This window comes from Neofelis nebulosa, chromosome 4, assembly GCF_028018385.1.
Source record: "Neofelis nebulosa isolate mNeoNeb1 chromosome 4, mNeoNeb1.pri, whole genome shotgun sequence".
In the NCBI taxonomy this organism is placed as follows: Eukaryota; Metazoa; Chordata; class Mammalia; order Carnivora; family Felidae; genus Neofelis; species Neofelis nebulosa.
In genome coordinates, this window is record NC_080785.1 from 92,698,725 (window position 1) to 92,716,828 (window position 18,104).

Below are 18,104 nucleotides of genomic sequence, written 5' to 3' on the forward strand. Positions count from 1 at the left end.
GAGTCCAGGGCAATAGTTCTTTTTCTCTTCCCCTCCAGTCCAGCAAGAGTCTCTGCCCTGCACTCATCCAGGCTAAGCTTGCCTGTCCCTTCCCTCTTGGTTTGCCAGGCCCTACTCTGAACTGATTTCCCAGCCACTCTCTGACTGCATGTCAGAGAGTTCAGGGGAGACGCCATTCCCGAGGCAGCCCTGGTCCTTCCTGTCCCTCCTGCTTTCAGGATGGGCTTATCCTAAGAATTTGGCAGCTTTTTGTACCTTTCAATCAGGTCTTTTTTTTTTTTTTTTTTTTTGAGAGCACAAGCAGGGGAGGGGCAGAGAGAGAAGGAGAGACAGAATCCCAACTAGGCTCCATACCTTCACACAGAGCCCGATATGGGGGCTCAAACTCACGAACCGTGAGATCCTGACCTGAGCCGAGATCAAGAGTCGGACACTTAACCACCTGCACCACCCAGGTGCCCCTCAATCGGGGTTTTTTAGCAATTACAGCTGTGCAGTTACTTCACTGTAGAAGAACCCCTGGTCCCAGGACTCACTTCACTGCCTCTTCATGGTCATTGAATCTCCAGGGTCCATCACTCTGCCTGGCAAAAGGCAAGCAGGTGCTATACCCATAGGCCTTAGAGTCAGACAGACCTGGAATGACTCTAACTCTCATACTACATGATCCCAAGCATGTTAGGATACACCTCTACAGCTTACTTTTCTTCACTTATGAAACCAGGATAATAGTAACACCTGGCCCAATGGGTTGTGGCAAGAATTAAATAGAATGTGTAGGGTACTTAGCACTGTGCCTGGCTGATAGGAGACACTCAAGAAATGATACTTATTATAAGTATCATCATCAGTATACATTACTCTGTAGAAGTTTTGCTGAAACTGACTTATTCTCAACCAGCCACTTTGGCCTTGATTTAGAGCCAATCAAGAAGGAAACCAGAGCACATTTACCATCTGGTATCCCTAATTGAGTTGCATGTTTGATTTAACTAACTTTTGACATTAGGGTATTCCAGAGAAAGGTATCCCCTGTGTGCTTCAAACCCAGGATACGGAGAGCCCAGCTCACATGGCCTAAAGTAGATGGTTAGATTCTCAGCAAGACCACCTTTTCCCCATCTCTAAAACACGGGTCCTGAAAATTGCTGACTTCACCATGGCATGATGAGTATTTCTTCAGGGCATCCTTCAAGATCTGCCATGGAAAATGGAAGAACACTTCAGAAGCCTTTTGCCTAGAAATGGAACTTTTTTTTCCCCTCCCATTTGTAAGGTCAAAAGGATGCATATCCCCACCAGTGGACTTTGCCAGAATTTCAGAAATGTTTAGATCCCTGAATGGAGAAAAGAGAAGCAGGAATATTCTCTCATTTTGTTATGGCCAGTGGTGATTGCTGAATGTCCCATCGTGGTAACAGCTCATGCTTCTCTTAATCCCTGAAGAGTATATGTGACAACCCATTTTCTTTCCCCTCCCCAAATTCCTTCTTCTTGGAGCTGATATATTCTTGTTAACAGATGTTAAATAGTTTCTCTAATTCCTTCCCAAGAAAGTAGTTTTTATTCCCATTTCTTTGAAAAATGACCCATCCTGGATATGCCAGGTGCCATGCTGAGAGTTAGGCCTTGTGCACTAGTGCATTTAAGGTCTTGATCCAATTTCTTCTTTTATTTTTGAAATATTTAATGAATGACATTTACTGAGGATATGCTCTAGACCAAGCACTTAGTTAGTGGGTTCATATATTATTCTGTTTACTTTAATCACAGCCCACTAAATTAAAATATTTTAATACCCTATCTTGTGGGTGAGGAAAACAAGTCCCAGAGATGTTATATAATGTACCTAAAGTCACTGAACTAGAAATTGATAGGATTCAAAGTTGAATTCAAAATCATGAAACCTTGGGGGCATCGGGGTGGCTGTCAGTTCAGCATCCAGCTCTTGGTTTTGGCTCAGATCATGGCCTCATGGTTCATGTCAGGCTCTGTTCTGACAGCATGGAGCCTGCTTGGGATTCTCTTTCTCTCCCTCTCTCTCTCTCTCTGCCCCTACCCTGATTGCACTCTCTCTCTCTCAAAATAAATAAACTTTAAAAAAATAAAATCCAAAACCCAGTAATTTTTCTCCAGTTGCCCCATCATTAAGAACTCCCTGTGTTGGTCACTAGACTCTGCTCTTGGATCTATTGTCTTCCCACTTCCACTCTACTCAATCTCAGAGAGCCACATTTCCCAAGCTCCCATGCTGTCTTCTGGGCAGGTTCAGCAGTGGGAGGCACTAGCAGGGGACTGAAGGCAGGAGGGGCAGTGCTGGGGACTTCCCACTGCTTTGTTTCAGGAGCATCTGCAGCAGCAGCACCATCTTTTCCCATGGTCCTGGTACCCACTGGGCAGCTGCCACATGGTGGCCCTAGCTCCTGGGATCCAGAACCGGCTCTCCCTGCTTGTCCCTCTAGCCCAAAGAATGGTGGTTTTGTGCTAATCCCTGAGGTGTCTTACCACACTGTTCCAATGCATCTACTCTTTCACCACCTGTAAAACCAGCTTCCCATAATAAATACCTGTTTGAATTTAAAAAAGAAAGAACGCTCTCAGCCCCATACTTTGGCAGTTCTGTAAACCCCGGGGGGATGACTTGGCATCCAGCACCTTGACTTCTTCGTTTCTTAAATGAGGGTTATAATACGTGAGCATTAAACCAGACCCTGTCTAAGGCACTTTAAATGTTTTTAAACAAGAAAAGCTCTATAGCCCTACAAGACACTAGTAGTTGCCTCTTGATTGGACACGTTTTTTTTCCCCACTCACCCTCCATTGTCCGGTATGAGAACTTGTAGAAGATTCTGAGATTTAAGTGTCATTAAATGACTCCCATTTTCTTTAAAGTGACTCTTACACTTTTATATTTACCTTCTTAACGCTACTTGAGAAGCAAAATGATTGCTGTAGGCCATCTATAGTAAAAAGCTGTATCAAATTGTCATTTGTGAATTATACTTCTGTTGTCAAACCAACCTTAATAATTGAATTATATCTTCAAGTTCTTGGGAAATTTAGCCTTCTCAGTATTACACAGTTGATTTACTTTAAATAAAATAATCATAAAATGACTTAAACTATTATAGAAATAAAAGTGGAAGGGGGAAAGCTGGTTTCCTTAGCATAAACAGATTCCACTTTGCATAATTTAAATCCATTTTAAATCTGGTCTCTTCCCTGATACAAATACTAAATAAATATTAGAAAACAATCTCGTCAATACAAAGTCTTTGCCTTTCCTTGTTTGCCGTGTCTCTCTTCTAGAAAAGGAAAAGCAAAACTAACTAAGGATTATGGGCAACACAAACCCATCAGCATCTGGCAGTTTTCAAATTTCATTTTGGAGAGTCACCCTCACTTAAGGAACTTGTCCTGAATAACAGCTCCATTAAAGCTGTGACTTTTATCTTTATGTCCACTTTAATTTTGGATAAACACAAGATTATCTCCTTTTTTTAAATTGAAGTATAATTAGCATACAGTGTTATATTCGTCTTAGATATATAATGATTCAACAATCTGTACAGTTTTCGGTGCTCATCACAAGTGTACTCTTAATCCCTTCACCTCTTTCACCCGTCCCTCACCCGCTTCCCCTCTGGCAATTGTTCTCTGTATTTAAGACTCTATTTTTGTTTGTCTCTTTTTTACTTTGTTCATTTGTTTTGTTTCTCAAATTCCACATATGAGTGAAATCATATGGTATTTGTCTTTCCCTGTCTGTCTTATTTTGCTTAGTATTACACTCTAGATCTACCCATGTTGTAGGAAATGGCAAGATTCCCTTCTTTTTTATGGCTGAGTAATACACACACACACACACACACACACACATACACACACGACATCTTCTTTATCCTTTCATCTGTGGATGGACATTTGGGTTGTTTATGTATCTTAGCTATTGTAAATAATACAGTAAACATGGGGGTGCATATATCTTTCTGAATTAGTGTTTTTGTTCTTTGGGTAAATACCCAGTAATGGAATACTAGGTCATAAAGTACTTCTATTTTTAGTTTTTTTGAGGAGCCTCTGTACTGTTTTCAGAGTACCAGTTTATTTTTCTACCAACAGTGCATGGGGTCTCTTTTAACTCTACTTCCTTGACAACACTTGTTATTTATTGTAGTTTTTATTTTAATCATTCCGACAGGTGTAAAGTGATATCTCATAGTGGTTTTGATTTGCATTTCCCTGATAATGAGTGATGTTGAGCATCTTTTCATGTGTCTGTTGGCCATTTGTAGGTCTTCTTTGGAAAAATGTTCAGGTTCTCCACCCATTTTTAATCAGGTTATTTAGTTTTTTTGGTATTGAGTTTAGTTTTATTGGTGTTGAAGTTTGGTGTTATTTTTGAGAGAGAGACAGCCCATGAGTAGGGGAGGGGCAGAGAGAGAGGGGAACAGAGGATCTGAAGCCGGCTCTGGGCTGATAGCAGAGAGCCCAACGCGGGGCTCAAACTCACAGACCATGAGATCATGACCTGAGCCAAAGTCTGACGCTAAACCGACTGAGCCACCCAGGTGCCCCGCATAAGTTCTTTATATATTTTAGTTATTAACCTCTTATCAGATACATCATTTGCAAATATCTTCTCCCATTCAGTAGTTAAAGCTGTGATTTTTATCTGAAGTGGTAAGATATATATAAACATGTGAAAGTGGTACCTTATCATTCAAAATACTTCCTCTAATCCTGATTTGGTTGCGTAATGTTAATGTTACTAAAGTTGCTCTGAAAGCATTAATACTCAGCCTGAACAAGAGCTAGATGAACTTCTCATGTACGAGCAATAATGCTACAACTCCATTTGATGAGGTTTTTTTTTCCTCAGTGTAGACTTTGCTTTCTTGAGCGCAAATGATTTCTTTTTTAAATTTTTTTTTTTTTTCAACATTTTTTATTTATTTTTGGGACAGAGAGAGACAGAGCATGAACGGGGGAGGGGCAGAGAGAGAGGGAGACACAGAATCAGAAACAGGCTCCAGGCTCCGAGCCATCAGCCCAGAGCCTGACGCGGGGCTCGAACTCACGGACCGCGAGATCGTGACCTGGCTGAAGTCGGACGCTTAACCGACTGCGCCACCCAGGCGCCCCGAGCGCAAATGATTTCTAAAGGTTAATTTCGATCCCATTTTCTTCCAGTTTTAAATGATATTTTATAGTTATCTCTGATCAGCAAAGAGTATAATTTGAGAACTCAATTCTATGGGCAAATATCTGCATAACAAACACACACACACACAAAAGGCCATCCCATCTGGGGTTTTTGTTTCCCCTCATTCTTTCCTTGCCAAAAATCTTAATTGAGTTGGTAAGAGGGGAATTTTAGAAATTTTGTTTTCCTGGTATAACCTGTGAAACAAAAGCAAAGTAGATTAAGGCAAGGAAACAAATGAATTGATCAAGAATGTTATTTTTCCCCCTTTTTCAAGTAAAACCCACAAACTTTGTAGTTTAAGTTTGAAATGTTCTCAATCCCTATTTTCATATTTGATTATTCTCATAATTAATAACCATACACAGAAAAGAGAATTTTTTTAAAAACTCCTTGTCATATCAATGAATCTGTTTTTCACTCTTGGCTGTAGCTACTTGAGTCATTTTTTTTCTTGCAGAATCGCTTGGGGAAAGACAGTAAGAAAGGCCTGTGAACTTTGAAAGACGATGGCGACACACCATGTGAAGATGACAAATTTGTTATCGTGTTGGCCTGTAGAACAATTTAAAATTCAGTTCAGTAAAAGGTACCGTTTATGACCAGCCAATAATTTTGTTAATGCCACATATAGCCTGTTATCCTAACGGTGTTGTCACAATAGTTGATGATGTTTCAGATACATCGTCAAGTCTATATTCCAGCTCTTCTGTAAAATATAAGCGTGTTTAGCACCCTAGTAAGATATTGAGAGGAACACTGGTTATATGGTGACTGTTTACTAATAAAAAGAAAAATTTATAGCCAGTTACTTCCCAAATTGATTTTTAAGTTGATGAAATCATTAATAGCCTTAAAAGCTGTGATGTGTTTTCAGTAATAATAATCTATTTAATCAGATGACGATAATGCTGATGTATTTGAAAATAGTATTCAGTATCAGCAGATTTGTTCATAGATTAAATAAGGACAAATGATCAGAATTAGCCATTATATATATGGGGAAGAGTCATGAAGAGCAAAAAAATGAAAACAATGACCTTAGTTGTTGTTCTTTTTTATAAGTCTGATGATACTATAGTTTACTCTTGTAAAACAGCTATATTGATAATTATATTTTTGTTACTGTGCTTCTATATCTGTTGGACTGTTTCCGTTGACATTTGTGTTAATACCACATAATAAGTAGGCATTATACCTTTTTAAAATTCATCTGATAATGAAGTTTACATCTATTTGCATAACTGCCATACACTGAACTTAAAATTATTTTACGACAATGTGGAATTCTTGACTTAGAAAGCTAATGTAGAGCATATCCAAAGAGCAATGTTTCCCATCGCTGTGAGAGTTACTAAGTATACAAATATTACCTCAAATATACATACACTGGGGTCACAGTTTCTCTGAGATGTATCTGTATTCTGAAAGCTAAATATTAAGTACCATTTTTCCATTCATATTCCTTTAGAATCTCCTTTAGAACATGATAACGACTGTAGTTATATTAAAATGATTTAGGTTGTTCCAGTGTTTAGACATGAAAATCATCTTCCTTGTCTCATAAAGACCTAAATATAAATAATGGAATGGAAAATAATGACTGGAGTTTTTACTTTCCTGATACTTATTTCATCCTTTGTTGTTTATTATCATTTTAGCACCAACTTCATGCATACTTAATTTTTTTCATTGTAACATAGGTGAAATGAGCGAATACATTAGAATTTTATTTCAGATAGAAGTCAGGAGCTACTGCTGGAACACAGACATGTAGGAGACATTTACCAGGAGTGAGCGATGGACTTAGACCAGATGGTCTGACAGCACCATGAGTAACAGAGAAGGGGATGCTTCAGTGGGAGGGAGCTGAATAAATGACAATTCAGAGTATCGCCTTGGAAATGGCAGAGTGGGTAAATATGAAGGTACCGAGCATTTGTGACCTGGCTTCCACACAGGAATCAAGGCAAATGACAAAATAACAGAGAAGTAGGAAATACACAGCTGTAGAATTGGCAAAACTGAAATTGAATCCCAACCTTACCACTAATTTAGCTGTGTGATTTTAAACAAATTATTCAAACTCGCTAGACTTCCATTTCCTCAACTCCACAATGGGAATAATAATGTTTTAGGTCAGGATTACATAGTAATTTTTCAGGCTTTAAAGCAAGAAAAGCCTGGGCACCCTTTGAAGAGCATGAGGATTTGGAAGATTGCCAGAAAGCACTTAAAGTGTACATTTCAGTAATCTTAACAACCCTCTCAATTTTAGAAACCTGCACCCTGAGGCCTTAAAAGTTTGAGCAGTTTCCCCAAAGTAGCATGGATAGTTAGATTCAGGGCCAGGATCTGAGTCTAATCCAGTTCCCCAAATACTATTCTAGCGTTTATACACAAATTGATTAAAATTTGCTAAACAAAATATTGCCGTTAGTATTAGCCAGGATTTGAACCAGGAAGTTTGGCTCCAGAGTCACCATAATGAACTGCCTCTCAAGCTATGCTTGTTAGTTCCTATTACTCTCCTTACCACCCATGGAGTTTAACAAATTCTATTGTTATAAACAAACAGTATTCCGTGGAGGTTCTGGACTGCAGGAAGTAGTGCTTAAGAAGTTCTAAGCAAGCACCCTAGACTTTGGCGTGAGTCATCCTGGTTGCCTGCCTGGCTCTACCTTGGGCTTAGTACTAGTAACTGCGTTACCCTGAACACCAGTCTAGAGCCTAGAGTTTAACTACCTGATGCCACCAGCCTGCCTGGACCTCTAAAGACCCATGCTTCCGATTCCAGTGCTGGTCTCTGCTTGCTTAAAGTGACACTCCCGCTTCCTCCTGGGACCTCCCACCCACAACCGATTGCACGCATCTGCCCCTGTTGTCGTGCTCTATCTCTGTGCGTTGGTCTGGTTCTGCATTCCCATTCCATTGTCCACCGTCTTCTGGCCGTGCCCGCCCCCCAGCTATGCCCCACCACAGCTGGACAGCCTGTGCCCAGCACTACTAACAAGGCCCCCGGGATGCACCTTGCATTCAGACACCCACTTTATACTGTATAAATATAACAGTCCTCATAAACACTGAGTTTAATATCTAGAATGAATATGTCTAAAGTCCAGGAAGCTCTTCTGAACTTTTACATCCTTTGGCCTACCTTTTCTAGAATTCTTGAAACTCCACTTAGAAAAATTCAATTTTCTTTTTTTTGTTTGTTTGTTTGGCATTTCTTTCTCTAATCAGTTTACTAAACATTTTATTATATCGCATCGGTGCTTAGTTGCTAAACAAATATGACCTTATTAGTGTTCCTCCCTATAGCCAAAGTGATTTCTAGCACTGCAGAACTGAAAAACAGCCCCCCAGAAATTATCCATGTCCTAACCCCTGGAAGCTGGAAAGACTCTCTTCTATGGCAAAAGTGAGTACATGGTGAACAATGTGATTAAAGATCTTGAGGTGGAGAGATTGTCCTGAATATCTGGGTGGGCCCTAAATACAGCCACAGATATCCTAACAAGAAAGAGACAAGGAAACTATTACCACACAGAGGAGAAGTCACTGCCACCACACAGGCAGAGTTTGAAGTGCTACAGCCACCAGAGCTGGAAGAGGCAAGGAACACATGTTCCCCAGAGCCTCCTGAAGGAACATGACCCTGCAGACACCAGTGATTTTGGACTTCTGGTTTCCAGAACTATGAGACAATAAAATTTATGTTCAGCCACCAAGTTTGTGGTAACTTGTTACAACAGCCGTAGGAAACTAATGCAGGAACAGACAGCACAAATCTGTCCTGTGCTGGACTGAATTTCACAACGTGTGGGAAATAGACACCGTTTTACACCACTTGGTTTCCCCAGTAGCTATTTGGGTCAATCAAAGATTGCCATGGCCACCCACTCTTTCTGTTCTTCTTCTCTGACAATTTTATTTCCTGTGGTTTCCACTACCACACCAAGCCCCTCTTTCCTCCCCTGGACCACTCTGGCAGATCCTACTGGTCTCCCTGCATTCTCTTACTGCTCTCCTACTGCATGCTCTTGTAAATCATGTCCTTCCCTGCTTAAAGTCTTCCAGTCCCTTCCCATCACATGGAAGACTGGACTCGTGAGACTCACCAGGCTCCCCATTCCCTTCCAACCATACCTGCATTCTGATTCTTCTTATGACAAGCCGAGTTCTGTTCTTTCAGGGCTTTTGCATACACCGTACATCCTGCATTCCAACCCTATCTGTCTCGGCCTGATTTTATTTTCATCATAGCTCTTATCACCGTCTGAAATTATTTCACTTTTGGTTTGGTTTTGTCTCCTGCACAGTGACAAACATAGTTCCTGTGCACCACGGAACAGTGTTTCTCAACAGGGAGCAGGAAAGATGTTACCAGGGACATTTAGCAGTTTCAAGATATTGGTTGTCACAACTCGGGGAATGCTCCTGGCAAGTAGAGGCCTGGGATGCTGCTGAGCCCACTCCACAGTGCACAGGATGGCCAACATGCATACACAAAAGTACCTGACCCAAAGCGTCATGTTACCAAGGCTGAGATGCCCGCCAATAGATGCTTGTGGCAGGGAGCATTGCTTGTGCCCCAGTGTCCATTCTTTCATCCCGATATTTTTACACACAGCCACCAAGCATGGACGATATTTTCCAGCCTCCTTGTAGGTAGAAATAGGAATGTCACGTGATATCAATCTCTTCTTTTTTTTTCCTTCCTCTTCCCTGCTACATGAAACACAGCTGTCGCCATCTTAGAGCATGAGCTTGAGGCCACGCAAGCTAAAGTGACAAGGGAGAAGGATGTTGTGTCCCTGACATGTGTCCCTGAGCACCACACCTCCCCTGAGTTGCGGCTCAATAAATAGTGGGATAAATAAATCACATCAGGTATTTTCAACGTGTTGTCCTCTCTTGAAGGCCTAGTCATGGATAAAAAGCCAAAATTTGGGGCGCCTGGATGGCTCAGTTGGTTAAGCGTCTGACTTCGGCTCCCATCTTGGTCTCATGGCTTGTAAGTTGAAGCCCCACATCGGGCTCTGCGCTGACGGCTCAGCCTGTTTCAGACTTTGTGTCTCCCTCTCTCTCTGCCCCTCCCCTTCTCGTACTCTGTCTCTCAAAAATAAGTAAACATTAAAAAACAAATTAAAAAAAAAGTCAAAAGTTGTTTGTCATAAACAGCACAAAACCATGAGCTTTTTTCTTTCTCTTTCCTACTTGCCTTTTAGGTTAGCGTCATGATGTTAAATCATATTCTCTACTTGCTCTGCATGTTCAGCTTTTTATATTTACCTTAATCATCATCACCAGCAACATGCAGTGTGTCCCCCACAACATGTGTGTGTCCCACTCCACAACAGTTTACCAGAGAAGCAGACCTCCGGCCTCTTCTCTCTTGTCTCTGCTGTGGCTCTTGCCACAAGGTGAACAAGCAGCACATAAACACAAGAGCATTCTGTTACATCATGTACACACACGTAGTGCCCAAGAGCTTGGACTATAATTATAGAAACTGGGAAGGGTCTAAGTTCCTACAGAACTTGAGTGTGAGTGCTCCTTTTCCTACATTTGAGCAAAGAGCCTAGCTGAAGTTTGGGCTTTGCACCACCAGCCCCCTGCCCCCAAACTAGATGCCTTCCTGGTTAGCCGGATTGCTCCAGAAAGTGTATTGCTTCTCCAGAAATCTTTGTTCTCCCTGAAGCACCACCTGTGGTAAAGAATTTCCCTCTCACTTCTTCCAAGGGTTGCCGATTTCCTGGAACACGAAGAACTTCAACCGCCAGTTCTTAGTCAATGACTTTCTGAAATAACCCTCCACAGGGGGTTTGTTCACTTCCTGAAAAAGTGTTTGCATTTAAGTTTGCTTATTTTCTCTTGAAACCAGATAGATGGCAAATAGAGAAAGCATAAGCATTCCAGTTAGCAGTTTGGTTAATGGTCTTAACAAACGCGTATAAATGTTGACAAAAATGAAATTATACCATACATACTATTCTGTGACCTGCTTTAATCCCCTCTCCCCCACATCAGCAAGTATTCTTCTACAACAGGACTCTCCAATCGGACCTTTAGTAGGTCACATAAACAACACCAGAGGAGGCAGGGATTTTTCAAGCCACATAAAGTCATCCTCAGATGCCCAGTCCACCACTTCTACCACTGCAGATCGCTGACTTGGGCCACCTGGCTGGCTCAGTTGGTACAGCACACGACTCTTGAACTCGAGGTCCTGAGTTTGAGCCCCACGGCGGGGGTAGAGTTCACTTAAAAAGAGAGAATTACTGACCCAGGCAACGAGTGTCAGTGGTGGGACCATGCCCTAAGCACACAGTGTGAGGGCCTGACATGGGGATGACACCCACCATCCATGACACAGAGCATTTAACTTACCACTGTTGTTGGTCACTTCATGAGCATGTATACTGGTGGAAGATTAGAGCATCATGACTGCGTGCATGGACTACCTGGGATCAAATTCATCTCCTTTGTTCCCACTTGGACTCTCAATCTCTCCACCTTTAAAGTGACAACAAGACTCTGCCTCCTGGACTTGCAGAGAGAACTAAGGGAGGTGATGCACAGAAAGAACTTTTTCTGGCAATAAGCTACTCTGAACATCATACAAAAACTTGTACCCATAGGTAAATTGCCTGGCTGGTTCAGTCGGTTGACCGTCCGACTTTGGCTCAGGTCATGATCGCATGATCCATGAGTTTGAGCCCTGAGTCAGGCTCTACACTGACAGTGCAGAGCCTGCTTGAGATTTTCTCTCTCCCCCTCTCTCTGCCTCTGGCCCACTTGTGCTCTCCCTCTCTCCCTCTCAAAATAAATAAAGCATTAAAAAAAAAAAAAAGCAAATGCCCTTGCTCTACATATGACAATGTGCCATGGGGCAGTGTAGAATGATGCCTTGTCCTAAAAACTGGAGGCAGCCATCCTCCTGCTGCCCCAGACAAAGCATGCTGCCCGTCTGCTGAGGAATGCAATAAATGTTTGTTTATTTGGATTGAATTCCTTTCAGTTCTAATGCTTCAGATTCTCTCCAGATGACTCTTCCCATTCCTTCTCTTTAGAGTGTGCCCTGTTATCTTAAGATCATGACAGAACCAGCTACAGTTTTGACCAACTCTCTTAAAACATTAGTAAGCCCCTCTTCCTGGGCACTAACATATTTCCCTTCAGATCCCATTGGCGGATTTGATGTGGAAGGCCCTGGTGTGGGGGCTTTATTAGCCACCTGAACCTTAACTGCAGTTCTTTCTTTTTTTTTTTTTAAAACGTTTTTTATTTATTTTTTGGAGACAGAGAGAGACAGAGCATGAACGGGGGAGGCGCAGAGAGAGAGGGAGACACAGAATCGGAAACAGGCTCCAGGCTCCCAGCCATCAGCCCAGAGCCCGACGCGGGGCTCGAACTCACGGACCGCGAGATCGTGACCTGGCTGAAGTCGGACGCTTAACCGACTGCGCCACCCAGGCGCCCCCTGCAGTTCTTTCTTTTCCCACTAATTAAAGTGTGTGTGTGTGTGTGTGTGTGTGTGTGTGTGTGAGAGAGAGAGAGAGAGAGAGAGAGAGAGAGAGAGAGAGAGAGAGAGAGAGATATGTTTTTGAGTCTTCTTAAAAAGAAAAAGACCTGGGCACCTTTGTGCCTTAGTTCGTGAAGTGTCTGACTCTTGATTTCAGTTCAGGTCATGATCTTGCAGGTTCATGAGTTCAAGCCCTGCATCAGGCTCCACACTGATGGTGTGGAGCCTGTTTGGGATTCTCCCTGTCTCTCTCGCTCTCTGCCCCTCCCCCCACTCTCTCTCAAAACAAACTTTTTTTTTTTAATTTTTTTTTAATGTTTATTTATTTTTGAGACAGAGAGAGACAGAGCATGAACAGGGGAGGGGCAGAGAGAGAGGGAGACACAGAATCTGAAACAGGCTCCAGGCTCTGAGCTGTCAGCACAGAGCCCGATGCAGGGCTCGAACTCACGGACCATGAGATCATGACCTGAGCCGAAGTCGGATGCTTAACCGACCAAGCCACCCAGGCGCTCCAAAATAAACTCTTTTTTTAATGTTTATTTATTTTTGAAAGAAAAGCAGAGAGAGAGGGGGGACAGAAAATCCCAAGCAGGCTCCGTATTGTCAGCACAGAGCCCAACATGGGGCTTGAACTTATGAACCTTGAGATCATGACCTGAGCTGAAATCAAGAGTCGGACGCTTAACCAGCTAAGCCACCCAGGCGCCCCATAAATAAACTTTTTAAAATAAGTAATAAAAAGACAAAGACACAGGTAAATCTAGGATTTGAGGGGGTGGTGCCTGGAGCTGATACAATTTGGGATATTCTCTATAAGAAAAAGAATATAAAATCAGAGACAAATTAGGTTGAACATGAGAATTTATTCAGATGGAGAACGGCAATCACAACAAATTGCTTGAACCTTGGAAATCCAGACCCCCCTTCTTCTAAGGTCTCTGGGTGATTTATCCAGAATGCTTCCTGGATGCACCCCAGTTCCTACCTAGAAACATTATGTAATGTGAGCATTCCGAGGACTCCTATGTACCTTAAAAGACCCAGAAGTTAAACTTCATTAACTCCGTATAAATCTACCTCTAGGTAAGAAGTGGGAGGGCAAATTTAATGTAATCAGTTTACTGAAAACTTCAAAGAGAAATATGAGGACTTCATAAAGGAATGTAAATCACAATCACTTATTTTATAGTAGACATGTTAGTTTCTTGTTACCGCTGTAACACATCATCACAAATTAAGTGACTTACAGCCACACAAATGTACTATCTACAATTTGGGGGGTTAGAAGTCTGAGATGAGTGTGATGGGACTAAACTCAGCATCAGCAAGGCTGCTCCCTTCTTGGGGGAGTCTACAGGAGAATCTGTTTCCTTGCCTTCTCCAAATTTGCATGGCTTTGTTGCCTGTATCCTTAGCTCGTGGTCCCCTTCCTCCACCTTCAAAGCCAGCAATGTCTTTGAGACTTTCAGTCAGTCTCTCTCATACCACATTACTCTGACATTGACCTTCTGCCTCCTTCTTTCTATTTAAGAACCTTTGTGACTAAAGGTGCCTGGCTGGCCCAGTCTGTAGAATGTGCGACTCTTGATCTCTGGGTTGTGAGTTCAAGCCCCGCATTGGGTGTGGAGCCTACTTAAGAAAAAAAGAGAGAGAGAGGAGAGCCCTTGTATTGTGTCCACCCAGGTAATCCAGGATAATTCCTTCATCATAAAGTCAATTGATTTGCTAATTTAATTTCATCTGCTACCTTAATTCCTCTTTGCCACATGACTTTACATATTTACTGTTTCTGGGGATTAGAATATAGGAAATTATTTGAGTGCCTAGTCCTTTTTTTGTTTAAAGTTATCTCTGTGCCCAACATGGAGCTCAAACTCATGACCCCAATATCAAGAGTTGTATGCTCTACCAACTGAGCCAGTCAGGTGCCCCGTGAGTGCCAAGTACTTTTGAAAATATTTTTTGCAATCAGATTCTCATAACTTTTTATTGGTTCTCAATTTGGATAATTTTTTTTTCTTTTTTTTTTTTTTCAAAGTCCATTTATTTATTTTGAGAGTGCAGGAGCTGGGGAGGGGAAGAGAGAGAGAGACAGAGAGAGAAAACCCAGAACAGGACCCGCACTGTCAACGTGGAGCCCCACACAGGGCTTGAACCCACGAACATCAAGATCATGACCTGAGCTGAAACCAAGAGTCAGACACCTAACCGACTGAGCCACCCAAGTGCCCTAAGAATTTTTATTTTTAGTTAGATGATCCATGAGGGAAGCCAAAACACAATTGTACATTTCAGAATTGAAAGGAAGCTGGAACTCTAAGCTCGGCATGCCCAAATGCTGCCTTTGGTTTTCCTCCAATTGAAGGCAACTGCAAAATTCTCCAAACACTAGAAAATATCAGATGTAGGATTTTCACCTAAAGAAAGCAGAATGGCAAAAAGATAGCTATCGAACACATGCTTTTACTCTCTCCTCAACTGCACTGAAACTGTAGTAGACGGGGGCTTTTTAAAGCATAAACCTACAGGGATAAAGTGAGCACGCGAAGAAACTTTTTAAAAACTACAGAACCGATGAGCAAGTAAGGCTGCCTTACCAGAACTGATGAAGAGTGGTTTCCTCAGAGGGAAGAGCTGAGAACAGATTCTACCTAAACTGCAGAATAATCAAGGCTCAGGAAATTGGCCAGCTCCTTCTGACAAAGGATGGCAGGTCTCTAGATGGCCCCCTCTTCTTGCACACTCCTTGGTGATTACCCTCCCTCGCCCCAGCAGAACACAGTTTTCATCTTTAAAGAGGAGCCAGCAGAATGTCTTTGTAATACACAGAAAACAGAGGAGTTAGTAAATGATGTATGCATGCTAACTTGCAGAACTTGCTCGACCCAGATTGATAGCAGCCAATGTCTTCCAGGCAGAAGACAAGTCTTTCTCTAGATGGGAATCTATCCAGCCCAAGATAAAGACCTAATGATGCTGACAAGGGTGACAACATTAGGGGTTCCCCACCAAACAGCCATCCAGCTCGCCCTACAGGATATCACACACACTCAGAGCTCCCAGGGTGCTCTGGAGACCCCAACTTTTAAGTAAGGGCAGGCAATCAAGCACAAGAAGATCTGAGCCCCTAATATGAAAACATAGAGACCAAAAAACAGAAAAAAAACAACAAAAAACCTATGTTGAAAATAGAAACTGTGCAGGAAGAAGAAATGTACATTTAAAAAATAACAGGGGCGCCAGGGTGACTTGGTTAAGTGCCCAACTTTAGCTCAGGTCATGATCTCACAGCTTGTGAGTTCAAGGCCCACATCGGGCCTCTGTGCTGACAGGTCAGAGCCTGGAGCCTGCTTCAGATTCTGTGTCTCCCTCTCTCTGCCCCTCCCCCATTCACACTCTGTCTGTCTGTCTCTCAAAAAATTAATAAACATTTTTAAAAAATTTAAATAACAACTAAACCCTTAATGTCTTCAGAGGAAAGCCATGGGTTCTTATTTCAGTACACCTGTGAAATCAGAATTGGAAGCTATCAAAAATTTCTTTGAGAAAGTAAATAAAAGTCCTTAGGGAAAAGTAGAAAGAGGGCCCACCAAATTCCTAGCACAGTGCCCAAAAATAGACCCACACCACAGAACTTAGTTCAAAGAGAAGATTCTACAAATTTCCAGCAAAAAAGCACAACACACCATTTACAAGAAAACCATAGGTCCAAAATGGTTAACTTAGGTTAAGTCCCAAGTCTGTAAACTAAGACTTAATACCTAGCCTAACTACGGTTTCAAACCCTAGAAATGTAGCCTTTAACCAGTTAACATGGGAATTGCACATCAGCATGAGGAAATTTACTGATAGACCCCCTCATGTCCCCTTAGGAGGGCAACCTTGCCTAAAACAATGGATTCTTTGCTAATTTCCTTTTATCTGCTCCCTCTCTAACTTTGAAAACCTTTCCTTTCCTGTAGCCCCTTGGATCTCCCTTCTACTTGCTAAGATGGGATACTGCCCAAATCGTGAATCAATAAAGTCAACTAGATCTTCAGAATTTACTGTCTAATTTTTGTTATTTAACAGCATAAAGGTTAAGCGATTTCAGATTTCTCCAAAGGAACTCTGGGAGACGGAAGACAATGAAGCAATGCTTTCAAAATTGTGAGGGAAAGTCATTTCCAACCCAGAATCCTGAACTCAATCATGTTATAAATCAAGTATGAGCAAAGAATAAAGACATTTTCGGGCTTGCAAGTTCTCAAAAATTTTCCCTCCCACACACCCTTCGTCAGGAAGCTGGTGGATAGAGGATGTGCTCCATCTAAAGGATGAATACACCAACAGAGAGGAAGTTAGGAGGCAGGAAAAGATGTGCGCAGGGGACAGGCAGAGGGAATGCACAGGATGATGGGGAAGGCAGATTTCTGACTGTGAAGCAGTTCAGATGACCGTGGGAGAGGCTTTTTCAAGATGAAGTTAATCAAATACTTGACGTGATGTGCATATTGAAAGAAGACTTCCATTATGCTGGAGGAGGGTTGGGGTTACACAGTGATGTGCATTAGTGGTCATAGCAAACCAAACAAATAACGCAAGATAAAGAAACAAACAAAAAACCAAGACAACTGAAACTAAGGGAACGCTGGGGTAGGGAGCGGGGGGAAGTCCCAGGAAATAAAAAGCTTACCACATAGCTCCTTTGTGAATAGAAAATAAAATTCTAATAATGTGAATATCACTATGATTCAAACCAAAAGTATGACCCCATCTCAGGAGGTGGAGAAACGTAGTACGCAGGGGTTTGGCAGTAGTGGGAACACAGGAAAGAGCTAACTCCTCATCCCATCTGGTAAGAAAACTGAAAAAAATAAATGGAAATGCATGCATATGATGTAGAGATGTGGACGTACACATCAAAGAATCAGTTACGGGATCTGAAAAGTGGTCGCCTTTGGGAAAGGGAACCTGGCAGAAAGGACTGAGGATTTCTATTTATCTTATTCCCCTGTAAACTTAGGTGATTCCTCCCATTGTAACACAGATACAATTAAAAACACTTTTTTTTTTTTTTTTTTAATTTATTTTTGGGACAGAGAGAGACAGAGCATGAACGGGGGAGGGGCAGAGAGAGAGGGAGACACAGAATCGGAAACAGGCTCCAGGCTCCGAGCCATCAGCCCAGAGCCCGACGCGGGGCTCGAACTCACGGACCGCGAGATCGTGACCTGGCTGAAGTCGGACGCTTAACCGACTGCGCCACCCAGGCGCCCCTAAAAACACTTTTTAAAAAGAAAGCAATATTACTGAATGCACAATCCTATTCTACTTTTATGGAAATACTTAGATTCAGATTAGTGACATTGTTTGTAATACATTACG

At 42.1% G+C, this 18,104-nt stretch overlaps 1 protein-coding gene and 1 long non-coding RNA gene across 2 annotated transcripts in view; both read left to right on the forward strand.

Moving 5' to 3' along the window:
• The window catches only part of LOC131511001 (B-cell receptor-associated protein 29), a 55,718-nt gene extending 48,912 nt beyond the window's left edge, over positions 1-6,806 (forward strand). The window contains exon 8 of the mRNA XM_058728777.1: positions 5,667-6,806. Within this exon, the coding sequence (XP_058584760.1) occupies positions 5,667-5,702 (36 nt within the window). The 3' untranslated portion in view covers positions 5,703-6,806. The remainder of the gene's footprint in view (positions 1-5,666) is intronic.
• Positions 1-18,104, forward strand: part of LOC131511010 (uncharacterized) — a 246,937-nt gene that overhangs the window by 161,198 nt on the left and 67,635 nt on the right. The window lies entirely within an intron of this gene.